This window comes from Diabrotica virgifera, chromosome 4 (assembly GCF_917563875.1).
Source record: "Diabrotica virgifera virgifera chromosome 4, PGI_DIABVI_V3a".
Lineage (NCBI taxonomy): Eukaryota > Metazoa > Arthropoda > Insecta > Coleoptera > Chrysomelidae > Diabrotica > Diabrotica virgifera.
In genome coordinates, this window is record NC_065446.1 from 108,519,537 (window position 1) to 108,545,171 (window position 25,635).

Genomic DNA, 25,635 nt, shown 5'->3' on the forward strand with positions numbered 1-25,635 from the left:
ACCCATTATAACTTTTTTAAAGTGTATAAAAAAAGATTTATTTCTGTTTTTACAAAAAGTTTCTAGCATTAAATTTAAGCAAGTTACGCTCAAAATAAAGTTGGTCCCTTTTGTTTTTGCAAAAAAAATCGGGAAGACCACCCCCTAATTAGCAACTTAAATGAAATTAATCGTTACCGCTCCACAAATTATTTTACTTATGTTGTGTTTATATGATCTGTAAGTTTCATCGATTCAAAGTGCTTATTTTTGAAAAAATTTGGTTTCAAAGTAAAATTTTTAAAAATTTTAATTTTGAAAAATATGGTTTTTTTCAAAATAACTTAAAAATTGTTAGATATACCAAAAATCTCGAAAAACAAAAAAGTCAGATTTGCTTTTCTGAATATCATGTATTTTTTTGTTTTTCTGTTAGACAAAAATTGATTAAGATTTGGTGTTTCTAAATGTTATAAAATGAGTTAGGTGAGCTAACTAAATGACCATCAACGATTAAGAATTTATTCTTAATTACAGGACAATAGGAAAACATTTTACTTGAACATACCCACATAACAATGATGTTCGCATCATGTTCTAAGCATATCCTACCAACATTCGTCGAAGTATATCCTTTTTAGTATATGCGTAGTACAAGCATAGCATGTACCATAAAAAACATTCTAAATTTCATGTTCTTTGCATGTGCCTCAAAGAATATTCCTGCACCGAATATACTGAGCACATTCGGGTACGTAGTACCTCGGAATGTTCGTAAAAGTTTATTCTTAGAATATACCTTAATCGAATATTCTTAGTATATGCGTAAGTATATGCAAAAGTATATACTTAACACATACCTACTTGTATATACTTTTAAAATATCTAAAAATAATATACTGTATGTACGTACCTATAGGAAGAAGAATAATATGTGAGCCTATAGATTATCAACTTCGCGTTAAGAATAATTAATAAAATTTATGTATTTTAGTAGGTACTACTGAACTATCTAATTCATTTTTTTTAAACCGTTTTAATTGTATGGTAAAAAGTTTAAAACTTAATTCTATTGTGAAGAAAAATGAGAAATTCTCGTTTCGTTTTCAGTTGAAATGAATATACCATTTTGATTTGAGTTTATACCATAAGTAAAATAATTTTCGGGAATCCGGAAACGGCCATTCATTGTCATTCTGACCCTTGCATTGCATTTTATACCTGCACAAGGGAAGGGGGTAGGTAACAAAAGAGCAGGGTTGCCGATTTGTACATAATTATCAGATTTTAACATAATTTTTATGGCATTCTGATAATAAATATTTTTTTAACATAATTGATAATTTTAACATATGTTTATACAGATAGATTTGGCAATAGAGTTTAGTAAAATTTCAAGAATTCTTCAATTTGTTTGCATTTGCATTTACTAGCTTGCTACTTGCGACACATGTTCAGCAGATACAGATATCAATTTTATGACCACCTTTGTCCTTTTACCTTTTATATTTGATTTTGGGACTAATGTACCTACCTGAATAGTGAATACTATTGAGGACTGAGGATTGTGGTTTTCATATAAAAAATATCATTAATATCAAACTAAGTAACTTATGGATTAAAAAAAATGAAGACAATTGCTTTATAAAAAGTCGAGAAAATACATTTTTTAACGTAAACCGATTTTGAACTTTGAGTGATTTTTATGATGAAATAAAGTATCATTTTTTTGAAATGTGATAGCAAAAGAAGTAAAAAATAAAATCAACCGAAATTTGACGATTTCTACCGAAAAATTAGGAGCAATTCTACTGAAATTTTGTCCAAGTTCTGTCCAAAAAAATTTTAACATAATTTTTGGCAAAATCTGATAATTTTAGCAACCGCTTAACATAAGCTTTGATCGCGCAGTACGTCCTGGGTATACCCAGAGGGAGAACGCCTGCGCATTACAAAATTGGGCGTTCGCGGAGTCCAAATCTTTCCCTCTGAACACCCTCCGGATTTTTAATTCGGGGTTCGCGCAGTACAGAAAAAAGATCCTGAACATGCCCGGGGTACGCTCTCGACGTTCGAGGATTTTGTTTCGGATTTTAAGTTCGCACAGGCGCACAAAATATTTGGGAAGAATTTCTTGACATTCTGTTCTTACTCCTTCCAATTCTTAACCTAAAATATTGTTTTGTTAAACAACTTGTAGATGTAGATTCTGGTTTTTAAAGTTTTGAAATTATGTAAAGTGTTGTGTCATTTAAATATTCTTTAAACAAATTTTAATATTTTTTATATTAAAGCTTTTTTAGTTGTTTTTGTCAATGTTTTCCATTTCGTATGTTTATAAATAAGTAGGTACCTTTTCAAGTATTATTTTCATTCGATATTCGATAATTATCTATTACGGTAGTATGTATTACAATAAATTGTACTCTGTTTTTACTTAATTTCTTCTATCTAAATGAGCTTATAAGTACCTACATATTCTTGTGGTTTATTTTTCAGTTTAATTTATAAGTTAAATTAGTCTCTTATTGAATATAATGAAACATAAACAATACATCAAACTTATTCTGAAACTATTTCTTGTGTCTTGTTATATTTCATTATTTTTGTGGTGTAATAAACCACAACACAATGCCACAACCCATTAAATTCAATACATAGATATCAAAATTGGAAATGATTGTTTTACTAAATTATTCCTTCCATCAGATAATGTTCAACCCTCATGAAGTTAAAGGTAATTTTTAGATCTACATATCAACAATCTTTTACTCTCTACAAAAATGTAAGCTGGATTTCAGAGTGGAAATAACCACATTATATTGTGGAAATAATAAAGAAAGACTCTAATCAAATTTCTACCTTCTAAGAAAGGCATTGAATTATTGAAGAGAAAGTTAATCCTTTGCCTGTTGCCTTTATTCTCTTTTCTTTTTCTCTTTGTTGACATACAAATTTGTTGCATTTGCATTTTTTTGACATTTATTTCGAAATAAGAAAGAGACAACAAAAAGCTTCTTTCTCTAACCTTAATGTATGCAACCCGTCATTACATTGCGAATCCGAAAATTGTTCGCGGAGCGAAAAATCCTGAGCATGTCCAGGATAAGTTTACGTTGACGCCTGCGCATTGGAAACTAATCCCGAACTTACTTTGGGTATGCTCGATTTGTACTGCGCGAACACTACTATTATTTCATATCGTGACATCGGCAACACTGCAAAAGAGCAAAATATGAAAATAGTTTCCAGTGCATTTATGTCTACGCTGTTAGGAAGGACTAAGTATTTCTAGCTACAACATAGATTAGGGGAGCTACAAGGACTAAAACATTTTTAAGAACATAAAAAGCAGTTTGAAAATAATAAATTCATATTGGTACTTCAATATTTCCTAAATACCTAGTAAGTAAAAGTATGTATAATGTATATAGATACCTATAAATTTTAGTAATTTACATACATATTATAATATATTTGGCTATTATATAATTATATAAGCAGCATTTTTATTTTGATGTGCACATAATAACTAAATATATTACTTATATTTTATATATAGGTTACTTACCCATATAATATTTATTATACATAGGAACCTATATAACTAACTAAAGTTTATATATTTTATACTTACTTTTCACGTAATATTGTAGAATGTAATAACTACATTCTCATATGCAATTAGAATATGTAAACATAATATATTAGTAGAACCAAAGAATACTAACACACCCTGTGGGTGTGTTACTATTCTTTGGTAGAACCTATAGGATGAGATTGGGTGATGTTGAAAACATACTTCTGAGAAATACAGCACATCCTTGGAATATTCTTCCCATATACTAAAAATATGTGCGATAGTACATTCTAAGTATATACATAGAAGGTATATAGCACTTTCTTGGAATATTCTTCCCATATACTAAAAATATGTGCGATACTACATTCTAAGTATATAACTAGAAGGTATATAGCACTTCCTTGGAATATTCTTCCCATATACTAAAATATGTGCGATAGTACATTCTAATTATATAAATAGAAGGTTTATAGCACCTCCTTAGAATCTTCTAAAAAGTATGTTCTTGGTATATGCTGAAAAGAAGTGCGGTAGTACATTCTAAGTATATACATAGAAGGTTTAAGTACTGTAATGTAGTATATACTCAGTATATGCTCTGCACATTCGCAATAGTAATTACGCATATTCTAAGTATATACTTTTTCTGAAAAGTATGTTCTATGAATCTACTAAGAACATGAAATTGTTATGTGGGTAACTTGTATAACTGACATTATATTTTCTTGACATTGACATTACATTACTTCAATTGTCAGTACTGTCAAATACATAAAGTGGCAACCATAGAGCAATATACACTTTCAATATTGTATATTCTAACACTCTCCCTCAATATGAAAAGTATATACCTAAGCTAAACATTAGACCGTAACAAAACAAACATTATTCTAAATTCAAATGCTGGCAAATTAACTGCAATTTCTTTGAATTCAACGACTTGGTCAACATATCAGCCACCATTTCATTCGTCGACATATATTTTAATTTAATATCATTGTTAGCTACTTTTTCACGAATAAAATGATACTTGACATGAATATGTTTAGTTCTTTTATGGTATACTTGATTTTCCGATAACTTTATGGCACTTTGATTATCATTAAATATAACCATCGGAAAACCTTCAAACAAAAACTTACAATTCACATTGTTTTCAAATATTTCTCTACATAAACACGTTAAATATAACGATTCTTTTGCTGCCTCAGTTATGCCAATATATTCAGCTTCAGTTGAACTTAAAGCCACGGTTCTTTGCTTTTGACATTCCCATGAAATAGGACCACCAGCCAATGAAAAAATAAATCCATAAAACGACTTTCTATCTTAACTGTTATTGGCCCAATCTGAGTCAACAAAGCCACTTAAAGAAACATTCGACTTTCTGTAATTAATTCCTACAGTTCTTGTACCTTTCAGGTATCTTAAAACACGCTTGGCTGCTAACCAATGTTCTTTCGTATGATTCTTACTAAACTCGCTAAGATAAGTAACAGAGAAAGCTATGTCAGGCCTTGAACAAACTGCTAAATACATTAACGAACCAATCAACTCCTGATAAGGACATTTATAAAAAATTCCTTCACTCGAAAGCTTAACATTAGGTTCTAAAGGAGTATTTACAATGCTACAATCAGTCATTTCAAATCGTTTGAGTATTTTATCAATATACTGTTCTTGACTTAATTTCAATTCAAACTCTGACCTACTTCTCTCCATCTTCATACCCAAACAATGTGTAATTGGACCCAAATCCTTAATACGAAAGTTTCTATTTAATTCATTTGTCAAAACTTTAACCTCATCATGATTATTGTAAAAAACAAAGAAATCATCTACATAAAGTGCTACAATAAGAATTGAATTCTCACTATTTTTAACAAAAATACATGGTTCAATTTCACATTGCTTAAAATTCAGCTTTAACAAAATTTGGTATGCCTTTTTATACCACAGTCTCGAAGACTGTTTGAGACCATATATAGCTCTCCTGAGCAGGCAGACTTTATTTTCCGAGTCTGGTTCATTAAAACCTTCAGGTTGAGCCATATATATGGTTTCATCAATTTCACCATTCAGGAACGCAGTCTCCACATCTAAATGAACTGTATCTAGATTTAATTCAACAGCCATCGCTAACAAAAGCCTAAAATTACTAAAACGAATGACTGGAGAATACGTTTCTGAATAGTCAACCCCATATTTTTGGGTAAAACCCTTTGCCACTAACCTTGCCCTGTACCTTACTACGTCACCCTTTTCATTTTTCTTTATTTTAAACACCCATTTATTCTGAACAATATTTGTATTTGCAGGTTTATCAACCAATTCCCAAGCATTATTCATTCTGAGAGCTGTCAATTCATTATGAATGGCTAATTTCCATTCATTGCTGTAACTACTTGACAGTGCCTCAGAAAAGCTTGCAGGCTCAAATTCATTTGACATAGTAAGCATGGCAAGATCAGGTACATTTTCCAGGTCTTTATTTAACAAAAAATCATTAAACAATTTTGGTATGTTTCTAACACGCGTAGGGTAACGCCTAAATTCTTCAACAGTATCACTATTTCTTTCTTCTCTATTCACTTCTCGATTTTCACTCGCACTTTCTACACTTTCAGTATTCTCAGCTTGCACAATTTCATTCATAGCAGTTTTCACTTCTTCGGAGTTTTCATGTACACCAAAACATTCCGACTGATTCTGGTTCACTGATTCGGCTTTAACTTCAAAAATTCGCAAATTACATGTAACCTCAGATTTAAATCGTACGTCATGGCTCGATACGATTCTTCTTTCAGATGGAATCCATATTCTAAAACCATCCCTGTCATTCACGTAACCAACTAAATAACCATGTATCGCCTTGTCATCAAATTTACTGCGAAAATTTTTGTTTACGTGAACATAACATTCAGTGCCAAATATTCTTAAATGTTTCAAACTCCCAACTGGCTTTCCATACCACAATTCATAGGGACTTTTATTCTCAATTGATGACTTTCCTGTGCGATTCAGAAGATACACTGCAGTATTACATGCTTCTGCCCACAATGCTTTGGGTAACTTGCACGGGTTTAACATGGAACGAGCACACTCTACAATGGTACGGTTTTCTCTTTCAGCAACACCATTCTGCTGAGGTGTATAGGGTGGAGTGATAAAATGCTCTATACCTCTACTCGCAAGAAGTTCAGATACCTTTCTATTGTCAAACTCTCTCCCTCCAGCACATCTCAGTTGCTTTACTACATGGCCATTTGTTTTTGCTTCATTTAAAAATTTTTCTAAGAAGATACATACCTCACTTTTGTGTTTCATAAAGAAAACTTTTCGAAACTTACTAAAGTCATCTTTAAAACATACGTAATAACGTGCTTTTCCCAGTGATTCTATAGACATGGGTCCATTCACATCTGCATGGATCTGCTCACCAGTGACTTGTAGCCGATTGATTCTAGTTTTAAATGGCAATCTATGCATTTTTCCAATTGCACATCCATCGCAAAAGCTTTCTTTGCACCCATCAATGTCTATATTCATTTTCTTCAAGACTTTCTTTACGTGTTGCTTATGCTGATGAACAAATCTTTCATGATACACTTGTAACATATCTGTTGACTCTACTAAGTTTGCTTGAATGGGATTGGTCGGTTTCATAACACGTATATCAAGTGCATACAGGCCATTACTGAAGTACCCACTCATTACAGATTCAAGAGTATTTTTATCATGTATATTTACACCTTTATCGTCGAGTACTGTAACGAACCCTCTTTGTGCAGCAGCTTTCACAGAAAACAAATGAGCGCTTGCTTCAGGAACATAAAAAACATTCTTCAGTTCAGCATATTTCCATTTATTATTCAGACGCGTTTGAATTTTCACCGTTCCTTGTCCACAGGCTAGCATACGTACATCCTTCTTACCAAGTGATATCTTTTCGGGTTCAGCAAACTCTGTATAAGATGAGAAATATTGCTTATCTGTAGTGATATGATTTGTGGCTCCACTGTCACAATACCATTTCCCAGCTTCAACACAATAATTGTTAGATGAGGCACTTAAAACAACAGACAAAAAGGCAGTATCATTACTTTTATTCTTGTCTAAATTCTCAGCAGATTTTTTTAATGGACACTCTCTCGCCCAATGGCCTAATTTCTTGCATCTGTGACAAGAAAATTTTTCTTTTGCACGATGTACATTTTTCTTTGACTTTGTAGTAGCTGTACTTTGGCTCTGTTTGTATTTTTCTGTCGGGCTATTGCGTGCAACAAACGCAAAAGATTCTGTGGTACTTTGGTCACGTAATTCAATGGCACACAATTTCTCAATCAATAAATTCCAAGTTTGATTCTTCGATGGTATCGTGTCCCACAAATCTTTGAAATTATCAAAGTCCTTACCCAAAGTTGATAAGATCCGACCATTTAACATTCTTTCGGCTAAAACATTTTCATCATGCTTCAGCAATTCATCATTCAAATCTACAAACAGTTTCTGCAACTTCGCAACATGTGTGCTAATATCTTCTTTTTCATCACGCTGGACTCTAAAAAAGGCTTAAATTAACATGTTTAACCGTTGCGTACTGCTACGTTCAAATCGCGCACGTAATTTGTCCCATATTTCACTAGCATGAGTACATGCCAACACCAGCTCGGAAACAGTTTTTCCTAGCGTACCTGTTAACAAACTTTCCGCTTTTGCATCGTCTTTTAACCATTGTTGATGCTTCTCTACTTCCAATGAAGTTGAATTTCCAGCAACCTCGGGACACTTACACGTACCGTTCACAATGTCTTCAAGTGCATACGCTCGTAATAACATCGAAACGTGCCATTTCCATTTTGCCCAGTCTTCAGGACCCTCAAGTTTATCGACTTGAATTTTATAATCGTTATTGCTGGTCGCCATATTTTTTCACCTGGTCACAGTTCACGTGAATTGGGCCCGTAACCTGTTATAAAATGAGTTAGGTGAGCTAACTAAATGACCATCAACGATTAAGAATTTATTCTTAATTACAGGACAATAGGAAAACATTTTACTTGAACATAACTTGTATAACTGACATTATATTTTCTTGACATTGACATTACATTACTTCAATTGTCAATACTGTCAAATACATAAAGTGGCAACCATAGAGCAATATCCACTTTCAATATTGTATATTCTAACACTAAATTTGCATACATTGACTCGTTCAACCCCTTTTAACTACAGCCCTTTCAATAATAAGGACTTTGACCCGATGAAACTTACAGATCATATAAACAATATATACACGAGTCAAGAAACTTGTGAAGTCGTAACGATTAAGTTCATTTAAGATACTAATTAGGGGGTGATTTTCTCGATTTTTTTACCAATACCAAAAGGGACTAACTTTATTTTGAGCGTAACTTGTTTAATTTTGATGCTAGAAATTTTTTTTATAAAACAAAAATGAAGCTTTTTTAAACACTTTAAATAAGTTGTAACGAGTTTTCCCCGAAATATGCTTCATTTTTGGATATTTCACGTTAAAGTATTCCATTTGGAATTTGACGAATATGAACCTATTTTTCATTAGCTATAACCCTGCTTCTACTAGGTGTAGAGACGTAATATATACACCATTTTTTAAAAAATGTTACAGGCTATAATTTTGCTACGAATGTTTTTTTGAGAAAATACTTACTATTTGAGTTATTTGCGAAAAACTGTCTAAAAGCGTGGTTATTTTGTTGAAAAATGAACATATTCACTGCCAAATATCTCGAAAAGTATTGACTTAGTGAAAAAACTCTATAGAACAAAAGTTACTTAAAATGTATTACAGTCAACAAATGGACTCTACATAAACGGAAAGAAGACATATCTTATTATCATTAACAAGAAAAAGATAACAGAAGGTCACCTCTACGTCAACCAAATCTCTGTAAAAAGAGTGCGCACTACAACTACCTACCTCGGCACCATAATAAATGAAGAATGGAGCAACAATCCAGAGATAAAAATGCGTATCGGAAAATCTAGATCCACCCTTAACTGGATGGGAGCCTTATTCAAAAGCACCTCTCTTGGTATGCTACAAAAGCCACAACTTCATAAGAATGCTGCGGTGCTACGTCAGCTCTGTCCTTTTTTATAGTATTGAATCGTGGACCTTAAACGAGGATAATTATGTACAAAAAATTGGAAGCCTTCGAGATGTGGCTTTATCGGGAAATACTCCAAATCCCGTGAACTTACCAAGACGCAAATGAGGAGGGGCTCAGAAGAATGAAGAAGAACCGAGAGGTACTGACCACCATCGAAACTTGAGAGTTACAATACTTCGGATACATTATGTGAAATGGATCCAGATACGACCCCCTATAAGCTACCCTTCAAGGAAAAATATTTGGAAAACGAGGTCCAAGAAGAAAAGAACCTTAACTTTTACGCACTACTCCAGATAAGATAAAGGTTGACATGATGATCACCAATATTCGTCACGGATAGGCACATTCAGAAGATAATAATATTCAGGGGTGTTTGGTAAAGAATGGACCATAGCTTAACCTTAGATTCCTGAGGTTAAAATAGGTCGATTTAAGCTAACTTACCTTAGTACAAAAGTTGATAATAACCCAAATACTCAAACTTCAAAGTTAAACTTGTATTTTAGTCATTTTTGAATATTTCCTGACAGGCATGGGACAACAACACGAAATTTGGTAAGTGGTGCTGGTACTGTCCATCCTAGTAAACTATGTTAAACAAACGTTTCTGGCTACTACCAGAGGCGTACGATGGGGGAACGTGAATGGTTGACCCTTCCCAAATTCTACGTCACTGGCGGAATTGCTATTTTAATGCAATTTTTTGATTCTCCAATACCTTCTATGTAAATAACATACTCTTCATTCGTAACGATAAAGCCATTAGTTTTCGAGATATTTGAAGCTAAAAATGAAGGAGCATAATACATTAATCAAAATAAGTATGCCTTTTCATTTTTAACTTCAAATATCTCGAAAACTAATGACTTTATCGTTACAAATGAAGAGTATATTATTTGCATAGAAAGTATTGGAGAATCTAAAATTTGTGCTAAAATAGCAGTTTCATCAGTGGCGTAGAATTTGGGAAGGGTCAACCATTCACTTTCCCTTGTCGTACGCCTCTGGTAGCAGCCAGAAACGATTATGTAACATAATTTAGTAGGATGTACAGCACCTACACTTTCTTCCAAGTATCACAAGGATATGTCAAATAGTTTTATAGTACCGGGCACGATAGTGCTTAAAGTTTTATACAGAGTGAGTTTTATGTATGGAAACACTCAATTATCTCAAAAACGGCTTACACGATTTTTAGAGATTTTGGTAGGTATGGGTTTTCTAATGCGGCCGATATTATAGTGCTAATTACATTGTTGTCATATTTTCCGTTTTTCTGGAAATCTAATGAACTTTCTTATTTCAAATGGAACACCCTGTATATTTTTTGTGTTTTGAAGTCCCTAAAAAAGACTGATAATTTTTCATGTTATATTCTCTATACCTAAATACCATAATTTCGGAGTTATTGCTACATTTATTTAAAAAAAAATTAAACAAATTATAAAAATCAATTTTTTTTGACCCGGGTAAACACTATTTTAGGTTGTTTGGATCATGGGGAACAAAAAAAATCTTTTATAATTTTTCTCTAACATTAATCGTTTCCGAGTTATAAACAATTTAAAACTAAAAAAAAAATCGAATAATGACGATTTTCAAGGTTCAAGAACACAAATAAACAATTTTATTTTTGAAACTGCGAAGTACCCAAATTCAACCTCAAGCCTTATTTTATCAGATACCGATAAGTAATTTAAGATTGTTTCATTTTAAAACATTGTAATTTTAAATGTTAATGCAGCCCGATCGCCCGTCCTCTCATATGCACTTGATTAAAAATTAAAAATAAATGTTTTAGAATAAAAAGAGACAAAAAATCTTATGGCAAGCTATCAGAAGAAGAGTTGGGCTTGAATTTAGGTACTTTATAATTTCAAAAATTATATTTTTTACTTTTGTTTTAGAACCTTAAAAATCGTCATTATTCGATTTTTTTCAGTTTTAAATTGTTGATTACTCGAAAACGATTAACTTTGAGAAAAATTACAAAAGACCTTTTTTGTTCCCAATGATCCAAAGAACCTAAAATAATATGCACCTGGGCCGAGAAAATAAATTTTTATAATTTGTTTAAATAAAAAAAAAAAATTTAAAAATATATGTAGCAATAACTTCGAAATTATGGCATTTAGGTATAGGGAATATAACATGAAAAATAATCAGCATTTCTTAAGGACTTCAAAACGCAAAAAATATATAGGGTGTTCCATTTGAAATAAGAAAGTTCATTAGATTTGCAGAAAAACAGAAGATCTGACAACAATGTAATTATCACTATAATATCAAACGCATTAGAAAATCCCTACTTACCAAAATCTATAAAAATCGTGCAAGCCGTTTTCGAGATAATTGAGTGTTTCCATACATAAAACTCACTCTGTATAAAGAATAAATTATTTAAAAAAAAGAATACTTTAAAATAATTTGACATATCCATGTCATACTTGGCAGAAAGTGTAGGCACTGTAGACCCTACTAAATTATGTTAAATAATCGTTTCTGGCTACTACCAGAGGCGTACGACAGGGGAAAGTGAATGGTTGACCCTTCTCCAATACATAGAAAGTATTGGAGAATCAATAATGTCAAAGTAAATTGAGGCGTCTAGAAGCCAAGGGGTATAAGTGCAATTTTGGTCAAGTTGGAGATAAGTACAGAAATAGATAGTCAATAATCATTTTAATGTTGTGGACAAAGGATACAAGTGAATTTAAAACCAGTAGTGACATATATGGATATTTCACTTATATCCTGAAAATTGTTTATCATTTGGCAGCCATTGGATATAAGTACGCTTATATCCCTTGGCCTCCAAATAAGTGTTAGTAAATAACCCGTTCAGAAAATATCCCGACAAACGAAGACTTCCTCAGATAATTTTAAGACAATTGAACTCAATTCATCTAGTTCGAAAATGCGTCCTAAGGGAGCTAGAGCTCTTTAAAGATGGAGTCTTGTAATTAGTTTTTTTAAAATACCTATAGAACGCTTCTATTCAGAAAAACGAAAACTGGGAAATTTATTTATCTTCTAGAGATAAATCGATTGCATCAGTTGCGAATTTCTAGTACCGGTCATAGGCGTCCGTTTTGGGTAGGACAAGGGTTATTTTACCGCATAACTTTTTTGTCGTTAACATTTAAGCATTTCTGATACTATATTAGCAAATTGTGAGGTGTTCTAGTACTAAAAGGTACTCTTGATGAAAGTCGCTAAGATAAACCGTTGTCTAGAAAAATCAATTTGAAAACTTTTCGTTTTTTCAATTTGAGAAAAATTTGAAAAATATTTTCAAAATAAAACGGTGTATTTTACCGATTTAAAGCAAGAATAACTTTTAGTACTAGAATTCCTCATAATTTAATAATCTAGTGTCAAAATTGCTTAAAAATTCAAAACAAAAAAGTTGTGCGATACCCTAACCGTTGACCTACACAAAACGGACGCCTATGATGGGTACTAGATATTCGGAATTGATGAAATCGATTCATATCTGGAAAATAAATAAACGTACCAGTTTTAGTTATTCTAAATAGTTTTTTTTATGAACATTTTTTTCAAATTCAAAAAAACGAAATATTTTCAAATCGATTTTTATAGAATACAGTGTATTTTACCGACTTAAAGTAAGAGTAACTTTTAGTAAAAGAATACTCATAATTTAATAATCCAGGGTCAAAATTGCTTAAAAGATAAACAAAAAAAGTTATGCGATAAAATAACCGTTGCCATGCCCAAAACCGACGCCTATGACCACTACTATACATTCGCAATTAGGCATTCCAAATCACGTGATATAATATGGCTGCTGGATGGCGAAACTGTCATCCATAGGCGTATCCAATGTTTAAACCACTTCATATTTAATTTGCTATCACAATTTCACAAATTTCGCTACACAATTAACAAAAGAACAAAACCAAACAGGATATTCTTTACAAATTTGTCAATATTCAATGTAAACATTAGATACGCCATGACCACCCCCCTTAACTATGTCTATGGCCATGTCAGTTTAGCCATCCACCGGCCACCACTGACAGTTCATTGGAATCCCTAATAGATGGAATCGATTATCTCGGCATTCGTTTTGCTCGTTTGGCATTCGTTTTGACACTGACACTATTAAATGACATTTAAAATAGTTCAAACGATCAAAAACACTTGTGAGGTTACATAAATGTATTTTTTACTGACTTTTATAATGTCTAATTTTAAATTCTGTTTACTTTTTTGGAAGAATGTAAACATAATTTAAACGAATGACGTCACGACGCGTTTTGGGTCACCTGTTTTAATTTGAATTTTTAATCATCTTTAGGGGCCAAACGAAAGCCAAACAAAACTTTTTAATATTTGATGCATGTTTTAAATTATGTTCTGTTGTGATTTATAACATTTTTTTCGAATTTAAAATTGTATGCAAGTTCCCTATAAGAGTAAACAAACATAAATAACAAAAGGCTTATGCCAATCAATAGTTATTTTAATACACTAAATTCTGTTACTTTAGTTTCTCTATTTGATTTTGATTCAATTTGTTGGATATTCTAATTGAATTGTATTTAAAATAATAAAGATACAAGTACAGTCCAAGTATTACAATTGGAAGACAATGGGTTAAGTGATGTTTCTTATTTTAAAACAGCTTGTAAAATGCCAAGTTTTTTTTTAATCTGATATAATTGTACTATTACAAAAAAGTTTTTAAAGTAAAAAAGACCAGCCAATCACTAACTATTTTGAAAGACAAGCGGTAGAATTTAGAAAAGATGTTAAACTTCAAACTTGATTTTCTCAAAAGTACCAAAAATGCATTTGTATCCATTGGCTTCTAAACGATTTAATTAATATTAGCATCCATTTGGCTTGCAAATTTTAGAATCCTTGGAGGTGTTACCAACGAAATGGACCAATAAGTTTTCGATTTAAAAATCTTTTAGTAATATTTTAATATTTTCTAAATATTATTAATAATGCTATTAGGATCGAAAACTTCATCTTTTAATTGCCAGATGACGCTAGTCACCTAATATTTTCACTTCAGTTGCAATGGGTGGGAAAACCTCTCAGTACGGATCAATTGGGATATGGAGAACAAGCCTACGTTCTTTCCGATGAGGCTCCAATAAGAGCCGAAAATCGCGATTCAATGGATTGGACTGCGCTCCGTATTCTAATTGAAAAGTAAGATTGTTTTGCCTTCGCATTGCAACTGAATTAAAAATAAAAATAAAATTTTTATTTTATTTTTATATTGGTCTTTACTCCTTCGAGTAACTAGGTCCATTTTCTGTTGGAATTTACCAGCTGAACAGACGGGGTCGTGAATTGTAAGCTTTTTGAATTCCCTCTTGTCTTCTTCGCTTCAGCATCCATTTGGCTTGTAAATTTTAGAAGCCTTGGAGGTGTTACCAAGGAAATGGACCAATAAGTTTTCGATTTAAAAATCTTTTAGTAATATTTTAATATTTTCTAAATATTATTAATAATGCTATTAGGATCGAAAACTTCATCTTTTAATTGCCAGATGACGCTAGTCACCTAATATTTTCACTTCAGTTGCAATGGGTGGGAAAACCTCTCAGTACGGATCAATTGGGATATGGAGAACAAGCCTACGTTCTTTCCGATGAGGCTCCAATAAGAGCCGAAAATCGCGATTCAAGGGACTGGACTGCGCTCCGTATTCTAATTGAAAAGTAAGATTGTTTTGCCTTCGCATTGCAACTGAATTAAAAATAAAATTCTTAAAAATAAAATGTTTATTTTATTCTTAGCCTTAATTAATAGTTTAAAATGTATTTTATATTTATATCTAATTCGTATACCTAATCTAAAGGGGGTGTAAAGCTAGTTCGCGTCCGGAGGATAATACTGCACGTGCACCCTGGATAATCTAAATGGACTAGCACAAGAGGCACCAAACAATCTTTCACAAGATCTCCTGGCAGAAAAATATCACAGTTTTTTTAAGTAATTAAAGATGAGACAACTACAAATAAATGGACTGTGACTGTACGATGCCAATTTAATATCGAAGGTATAACAAGAGCAAATATTTAGTGGAGGAGTGTCCGATCAGATCCTACAATGGCAGTCGATTGAATAAGTCAACTAAATTTTTGTATGTAAAAATTAATTATTATTATTTACAATGTATTGTCCTTTTTATTTATGTACAAAAACTGTGATCTAGCCATACGCTAAATAAATAAATTGGAGAATCAAAAAATTGCACTAAAATAACAATTCCGCCAATGGCGTAGAATTTGGGAAGGGTCAACCATTCACGTTCCCCCGTCGTACGCCTCTGGTAGTAGCCAGAAACGTTTAACATAATTTAGTAGGGTGGACAGTACCAGCACCACTTACCAAACACCCTATATAGTAAATAGAGTATAAATACTGTGGAAACAAGTAGTTATATTAAATATTATAAATTTTAGATTATTTTACCTACTTGGGACTTTTTTCTGCCATAGCTAGTCTATCAGCATCTGGATCATTTGCTAGAATTATTGAACTATTGTTTTCATCAGCACATTTGAACGATAAATCCAAACTACTTTTCCCTTCCTCAGGATTTGGAAACCTATAAATGAACAAAAAAAAAATGATCGAGTCGAAAGAAAGTTGCGGCATCATTCTTTTTCATAAAAATACATTGGTTTTATTGTTACTCGTCTGGAATTATTTCTTCTAGACGTTTCATCTACAATGTAAGCAAACAATATGAAATCGAACTTGTGATTCCAAAAAACTAGTCGCTTACCAGTCCCGGATTAAGAATCTTGAGGCCCCTAGGCAACCCAAGCTAGGAGGCTCCTTAAGAAACTTTTGTCTTTTCCCTCCAAAACCTCGGATAACCCCTCCATCTCCGAGCAGTATTCCTTTGATATATTAGTGGACATTTTGTAGATTTAGACTTAAATTTTAAGAAAGTGTTTATGTATATAATTTTGCAATAAAAAATTATTTTAGTTTCTTTTGTTATAGTTATCAATAAACGAACGATTCATTTTAAAATATAATAATTTTTCTAATAATGAAAAAAAAGAAGGTCGTAGAAAAAGTATAGTATTCTACTCACATGTAGGTAATGGCTATTACTCACTCTGGTGAATAACGACACTCGCCTTCGGCTGGTGTCGCAAGCTACACCATCGTGAGTAATACTTATCATTATTATGCTCGTTAAATAATATACTTATTACTTATTATATAATTATGTAATAATAAATAATTATGGATTAAATTTAGTTTGAGTTTTCAAAGCCTTATAATTAGTGTAAAGCAACTTTTTTGAGTCTCATAGAAACAAAACTACAAGATATTGTCAAACATTTTACACGAGAGATTGAAGCCCTATACCGATACGTTTCTAGGAGAATATCAGGCAGGATTCAGGCGCGGACGTTCAACCATTAACCAGATCTTTACACTACGACAGATCCTCGAAAAAGCGCAAGAGTTTAACATAGATATGTACCATATTTTTGTCGATTTTAAAGCGGCATATGACAGTGTCTTAAGACCAAGTCTTTACAATGCTATGAATGAGTTGGGAATTCCAAAAAAACTCATATCTATGATAAAAGTGACAATGGCGAAGATGCTATCAGCAGTAAAAATTCAAAACTACTCGTCAACCCCATTCGAAATACATAAGGGGTTAAGTCAGGGAGATGCGCTGGCGTGTCAGCTTTTTAATGTAGCCTTAGAAAAAGTTGTACGAGACGCTAATTTAGATAGCAGAGGAACAATATTTAATAGATCAGTCCAAATTCTTGCATATGCAGATGACGTGGACATTATAACAAGAACCAGGGCGAGAACTGCGGAAATCCTAACCGATCTAGGAGCAGCAGCAGAACTAATGGGGTTACAAATAAATCAAAATAAAACAAAATTCATGGCGACCAACACAAACACGAGAGCTGGAAATGTTGATGCAGATCTAATCATCGATGACCAAAACTTCGAAGCGGTCAAAGAGTTCATATATCTAGGGACATCTGTTAACCCCAATAATGACACATCTGAGGAAATAAAAAGGCGAATAATAATTGCAAACAGGTGTTATCATGGTCTATCAAAGTACTTATCTAACAAACGTCTGTCTCAAAAAACTCGTATAAGGCTGTATAGAACATTGATAGTCCCCGTTCTCACATATGGTTCAGAGGCATGGACGCTAACTAAAACAGATGAATCCGCTCTATCAATTTTTGAAAGAAAGGTACTACGCAAGATATTCGGAGCGGTTTGTGAGAACGGAATATGGAGGCGTAGATATAACTTTGAACTGCAGAATATCTACAAGCAAACGTTTGGTGGAAAAGATATTATCACTATAGTTAAGCGAAATCGCCTGCAGTGGGCAGGACATGTAGCCCGAGCCCCTGAATCGAACATGATAAAAAGGATTCTAACAGCTCAACCCGTGGGAATGAGAAGACGGGGTAGACCAAAGTTGAGATGGATGGACGGGGTAACACAAGATGCCAAGAAGATCGGAGTCGGCAACTGTAAAGTGCAGGCAAGAGACAGAACAGAATGGCGTAGAACGCTTGGGAAGGTCGAGGCCCTCTAAGGGCTGTAGCACCATGATGATGATGATGATGATAGAAACAAAACTACTTAAAATATCTTCAACTTTCAAATTTTCGAGCACATCATTCTCAATAGCCATAATTTAGGGAAATGCTAGTCTATTGTGTCCTACTGTCGAACGGTGACAGTTTTTAATAATTTTCAATCTTGAAAATGACCGTTCGTCTGTTGCATTTGTAATCATTAGCGTAAGATAAATCTTACAAGCTACTGACAAATTTCGAAACTTAGATTCGAATTTGTTCTCATAAATAGCCCAAAAAGACTATGAAGCAGGAATAAACTGTTTTCGCGACAAGTCCTGAAGATGGACTACAAAATATTTAAACTGCATTAGTTCATCTTAAATTTCAGGTTATTAAAGTTTTCATGTAGTTTTGAAGCACACTCCTTTATTTGAGTAGGTATCACTCAGTTTTGGAAAAACACACAAAACACCAAATACTGAGTTACTGACTCGTACGCTGTCAACTGACGACTCAGCTCAATAATTAGCTTATCCAAAATTGGTAGACTCATTTCAACCGTTAACTTTTCTCCACCCTGTAAAAAAACTTCATTGGAAATATCATCCTCAAAATGTAGTTTTCTTGCTCGCGTTTGTTTACTCTCATCGGTATATTCAGAGTATCGTAGATCGCAGACCTGCTGCTCGTAGTAAGCAAAATGATCTCTTTGGGATTTTAAGAACTCCAAAAGTCATTTTAGAAGCTGAACTGCAGTTTCAAGTTCAATCTCTTCTCTCTGTAATGAGTTCCTGACAGCGTTGATGAGTTCTAAAATTGTTGCCCAAAAATCATTTATTATGAATGTTTCTGTTTTGACATTTCTTTCAACAAACACTTAGCCTCATGACTCATGAATTGTTTCAGCTTTCTGATTGGGGTCTTCAGCAAGAGTATGAAGAGCAGATTTGAAGGCGTTGTAACCTTTAGACAAAGCACTTGTTGCATCAGCCTTGCAGTCAATTTAGTGCTGCTTGTTCTTTTAAAGACAAGGTTTAAATCGAGCCAAATGGGATCGCTTAATTGAGTTTCATTAAAGCATTTGATCGTAGCTTCCCAAATGTGGAAAAAAAGTTGTACACTGGCTAAACAAATCCATAATACGATATTGCTCAAACGGGTCCAACGCAATTTTTAGCAGCACTTACTCCAACTAAAGCGAGTGTGCGGCACAAAAATATAAATTGTAAGTTTGTTAATCTTAGATAAATGACTCTGGAGACTATTGTATTTGCCTGACATGTAGCGAAAGGCATGGGTAATGAAAGAGAGGGTAGCGAGGGGGCGCTGACTTATTTGTTTCTCTTGCTTTTACTACTTTTCTAAGAAACTGTGTAGACTGATAGGCAGTACTGTTCCTTCTACCAAACGGCATTCATTAGCGACTTATCCACACAACATAGGATTTCTATGTGAACAAAATTATGCATTGTAGTGTAGTTTTATACGCCAACCATCACTTTTATGGTATAGCGCGATATTTAAATTTTTTAACATTATATGATTTATAATTTTTATTTAAATCTAATTATTATTTTTTCATTATGGGCCCTGCGAGGCCCCCTTTGAGGCTGAGGCCCCTAGGCAACTGCCTACTTTGCCTATTGGTTAATCCGGCACTATCGCTGACTTGGAATACTCTTTATCCTACCACTCTTAATCTTTTCGTATTTGGTAACAGTACTAGTTGAAATCATTAGGCTAGAGCTAGTGCTAGTGCTTTTGATTTTATTCGTGAAGGGTGATGTGTCGGTCTAGCAGCCTTTGAAGATGGATTTCACCTATTGGCATTCATCGTCAGTTAATTGAAGTTTATGAGTATGTAAAAGTGCAAATCTGTTCAATATGTTCGCAACGAACGAAAATTCGCGATGAAGATGGAAGCTGAAGGCTTTCAGATTTATCATGAATTTCCGTTCGGCCTTCACTTTTACACCATTTGCGGATATGCTGAACATATATGCACTTTTTACCCATAAACTTCGATTAACTGACGATGAATGTTCTTCTTCTTCTTTTTCCTCTTCATAAGAAATACTGCTTGTTCATTGGCGGATTGATACCTCATATGGAAGGTTGTCACTCCACCTTTTGCGCGGTCGGTCGATATTTCTTCTACCGACTGGTGATTTGTCTCTTACTATTTTAACCACACGTATCTCGCCCATTCTTGTTATGTGGTTATTCCATTCTTTTTTCTATTTAGTGTCCATTTATCTATACACTGTTCGTTACATTGTCCTCTGTCTTTACGCTTCTTTAGATCTCTCAGCGTATTTCGTGTAATTCTTCTCAGTACTCTCATCTCTGCCGTTTCCAGTAGTATTTTTGTCTTTGTGTTGTGGCTGTATCGGGTCTTGTTTCTGATGCATATGTCATTATTGGCGTTACACTAGCTTTATCAATTCTGACTTCATCTCAGTGTTAATATGTCGGTTTCGCCATATAGTGTTATTAAGGCATTCTGCCAGTATATTTGCTTTTTGTACTTGATTTCTCACTTCTTTGTCCAGGTCTCCGTAACTTGACAATGTAATTCCAAGGTATTTTTCTTCCGTTGCTTGTTCAATACTGATACCACCAATTTCTATTTTACATCTGATTGGTTCTTTACTGATTACTATTGCTTTAGTTTTCTGAGATGAAATTGTCATATTGAATTATTTTGCTGTTATGTTAAATCTGTGGACTAATCTTTGCTTGGACTATCTTCATTATTGGCTATTGGTATTTTACTGATTACTATTGCTTTAGTTTTCTGAGATGAAATTGTCATATTGAATTCTTTTGCTGTTATGTTAAATTTGTGGCCTAATCTTTGCTTGGACTATCTTCATCCTGTGCTATCAATATTGCGTCGTCTTCGTAGCAGAGTATTTTTATTTCTTTGTTTCCCATTCTATATCCTCTTCTTTTGTTGACGTTTTTGATGATTTCATCCATGATTAAGTCTTCCTGTCTTATGCCTATATCTATAGGTTCTATAAGTTATTCATCTATTCTGACTTCCATTTTGTTGTTTTGGTATATCTATTATACAGAAGATGGGTTACATCTTTGTCATGGGGTCATATCTTTGAGTCTTACTCTGTTAAATGCTTTCTTTAATTCAATCAGACATAGAAATGCTGGTGTCTTATACTCTAGTGATTTCTTAGTAATTTTGCTTTATAATGAACATTGCATCTATACCTACATGATCTTTCAGTAGGAAAAACCTGTTGTTCATCATTAGTCCTTGTAGAATTTTAGCAGTTGTAAGTTTTAGGGCAGTATCCCAAGTTGATACCTCTCTAGTTTTCTGGCTTTCTCCTTTTTCCGGCATTTTATTGTGTTTTATGATTTTGTTAATTAATGTTGTTAATTGTTCTGTCATTGCTGCTCCACAATATTTCAGTAATTCGTTTGGTATTCCATCATTATCTGCAGATTTTCTGTTCTTCAGCTTTTGTAGTGTTTTCGAACTTCCTGTGTACATATATTAACATCTTCATTTGTGGTAATTTGTGGTGTTTCCGGTTCTAGCATCATTTGTTCTTCCTCTGCATAGAGCTTTTTTAGATAGTCAATCCATGTATCCTTTTCTATGTGTTTTGGTTCTATTAGTTCCTTTACCTCCGTTCTTTGACCTCTTATAAAACGCCATATTTTCTTTTGGAGACTATAAAAATCATGTTCCATTTCTTTCGAAAAACGTTCCCAGTGATAATTTTTTATTCTTCTTAAGAGTGAATGTGTTTCGTTTCTTATTGCCTTATAATTATCGTATGCCTCTTGTGTCTTAGTTGACATGTATTTTAGGTAAGCTTTTTTCTTCTCTTAACATTTTTCCTTCACTTCTGTACAAAACCGTGGAGTTCTTCGCCTTGGAAGCGATTTATTTTTGTTACTGTTTCTTTCACCAAGAACTTCCTTGTCTGATGTTAAGATATTAGACTTAATTTTTGCCCAGCTTTCTTCGACTCCATCATTTTCTGTTATATACATGTTTCTGCTTCTTTCCGTTATTCTTTTTTGGTATAGGTATTTTGTGGAGTCGTCCTGTAAGCTTTCGACTTTAATCTTGGTGGTGTATTCTGCTGTTTTGATATCACATATTATGTGTTTTCATTCTGATTTTGCACAATACCAATTTATGATCACTTCCTATTTCTGCTGATGTTAGTGCTCTTATATATAAGATTATCTATTCGACAGACTATAGCCTATCATAGGTCTTTATCCTGTATTTATTTACAGGATTACAAAAACTACATCTACCATAATTGATTATATTGTCTCCGATTTCTCACCCCTTGATGTCTGCTCTACAGTTATTAATGCGGAACTATCGGATCATGAAGCAGTATATACGAAATTTAACATTTTCAGCAAACCCTCCTCGAAAACCCGACGTTTAGGTAGGATTTTTTCCGCTCGGAATTTTCATAAATTCCAAAATTTATGTTTAACTTCTGACTGGCATTTTCCTTCTACGGACGTGGACTATAATTTCAGTTATTTTTTGGAGAAGCTTGTCTGTATCTTCAATAAGGCATTTCCTTTAATTACGATTAAGCCAAAACGTCGCAAACCCTGAACTACCAAAGGTATCCGCATATCAGCAAAAAATATGCGTTCACTACTTTATATCAAGAAATTTACTACCAACGTCTCTGTCACTCAATATATCACCAATTACAGAGTCACATACCTAAAACTCATCAAATCAGCTAAAATAGCCTACTATCAAAATCGTCTGGGAAGCTCCAAAAGTGTTGCAAAAGAAACTTGGTCCACAATAAACGATCTTCGAAATAAAACCCACGCAGCTCAAACATTTGCCCTTCCAAACCCTGAAAATCTAAACGAATACTTCATTAACGTGAGTAAAAATATAACATCAACTATTCAGTCTCAACAAGATCCCATTTCCTATCTCCCTAATTCAGAAATTGTCTCGAATTCATTCTTTATAAGACCAATATATAAATCTGAATTGATCCAAACGATCAATAGTATCAAAAGCAAATCATCTTGTAGTACTGATGGACTATCCATAAAAATCTTCTCAAATCTCACAGATAATGTATTAGAACTCCTCGTGTCACTAATTAATGATTCCTTTAAAAACGGTAAATTTCCAGAGTGCCTAAAGACAGCCATTATTATTCCTCTTCATAAAGGCGGCGAAAAATCTAATGCCTGCAACTATAGACCTATTGCCCTACTACCGGTACTCTCCAAAATTATTGAGAGGCTCATAAAAACCCGACTTATGTCCTTTCTCTTTGATAACAATATTTTATCACAAAATCAGTTCGGCTTCTTAACTAATAAATGTACAACTGATGCCATGTTTTCTGTACTTCACGAGGTTTACCAAGCACTAAACAATAATCTTTATACTGCCACAGTTTTCTGTGACTATTCCAAAGCTTTTGATTGTGTAAATCACAACATTTTGATTAAAAAACTTAATTTATATGGAATTCGAAGTATTTCTTTGAATTGGTTCAAATCTTACTTAGATAATAGCAAACAACTGGTTAGAGCAAATGATACTGACTCTAGTCTCAAAAACATTGTATGTGGAGTAACACAAGGTTCAGTATTGGGTCCTCTACTTTTCCTTATATTTATAAATGACATCACTAATTTAAAAATCGATGGAAAATTTTTTCTTTTTGCTGATGATACCAGTATCACTTGGAGCAACTCAACTATTGCAACTCTTCGTGTAACTATAACTTCTGATCTTCTTACGATAAAAACCTGGTCTGACTCTAATTTACTCTCCTTTAACGTGGATAAAACGGTAGCATTATCATATAAAGGTGCTCTTCAACCCCTGCTTGTGAATAGCAGCCAGATCTCTACCGTTGATTCTGTAAAATTTCTTGGTATTCTTTTAGACAGCAACCTCAAATGGTCCCTTCATATCGATTTGTTAAGTAAGAAACTCGCCTCAGCCTGCTATGCCATAAGATCTGTTTCGAAGGAACTCAATTTAGCATCTTCTAAAATAACATATTTTTCTTTATTCGAGTCTCACCTTCGATATGGTCTTCCTTTTTGGGGTCTAGTACAGCTGCCCAATTTGATGTTATTTTTAAATTACAAAAAAGAGCAATAAGATATCTGTTTGGCCTCAGAAGAACAACCTATTGCAGAAGTTACTTTAAAGATCACGAAATTTTAACCCTTCCATCTTTGTATATTTTAGAAACTGTTTGCTTAATTCGTAAACACATGCATGTCTTTCCAGCAAGGCCTCATCATGACTACTCCACCAGAAATTCAACTTTTGATGTCTATTTACCGATCCCGTCTTCTGAGTTAGTAAAGAAATCTATATTATATTCCGCAAAAAAACTATACAACCATCTCCCTTTACAACTCAAATCTGCAACATCCTTTCTCAAGTTCCTTAAAATGACAAAAGCTCATTTATCTAAAAGACCATATTATTCAGTAGAAGAGTTTCTTAATGACTAACTAAGAAATCACAGTAATGTACAAGTAACTAAAGTGTATTTATCTATATTTGGGTGTCACATACAGCAGCTTAAACTTATTAGTTCCTTTGTTTGTGTTTTATTATATTATGTTGTATGTTCAATTTTGCAATTTATAGTAATTTTGCAATATATTGGTTTTTGTTTTTTTACTTCACTTTTTTAACTTGTTTATATTTTTTTTATTGACGATTTATCTAATTTTATAAAATTGTATTTGTTATTGTTATGTATATCTTTTTCGTGACTCTTTGTTAAGCTTTGTCCATAAAATTGTATAATTTTCAGTGACAATAAAGCATATTTCTATTCTATTCTATTCTATTTGTATTGTTCTTTGAGAGAGAAAATGTATTGAAGCTATTTCCTTGTTAGTCCATCTGTTTTGAGATGGACGTTGAGAGGTGACTCAAATTTTTTTGCAGAAATTGCTTGAAAATAACTCAAATAATAATATTTGAGTTATCCTCCCTCTCAAAAAGGTCCGGAACATTGTTTAAATAATCAAAATGTCAAAATATGAAGGAAAAATTCGATTTTTTTATTGGTTTTTTGATTATAACTTTAAAACTATTCATTTCTGAGAAAAGTTGTACTGACATAAAAGTTGCGTAATTAAATTTCCTACAATATACAATTGGTTAAAAGTTTAAAAAATAGTCACCCTTGTTGCAAAATAGCAATAATTGCGAAAAAAACATACAAAAACAAGTATTCGCATTTTACGTTTTTCAACCATTTATGCTAAACTTAGGAACTTTATATTTTACCCAGAAAAACTTTATGATATA

The 25,635-nt window shown here is 33.1% G+C and overlaps 1 protein-coding gene across 4 annotated transcripts in view; it reads right to left on the reverse strand.

Moving 5' to 3' along the window:
- Nucleotides 1–25,635, reverse strand: part of LOC126883097 (phosphopentomutase) — a 166,977-nt gene that overhangs the window by 23,208 nt on the left and 118,134 nt on the right. For all 4 annotated transcript variants that reach the window (XM_050648339.1, XM_050648338.1, XM_050648337.1 and 1 more), the window contains exon 5: nucleotides 16,190–16,321. In XM_050648339.1, the coding sequence (XP_050504296.1) occupies nucleotides 16,190–16,321 (132 nt within the window). The remainder of the gene's footprint in view (nucleotides 1–16,189; nucleotides 16,322–25,635) is intronic.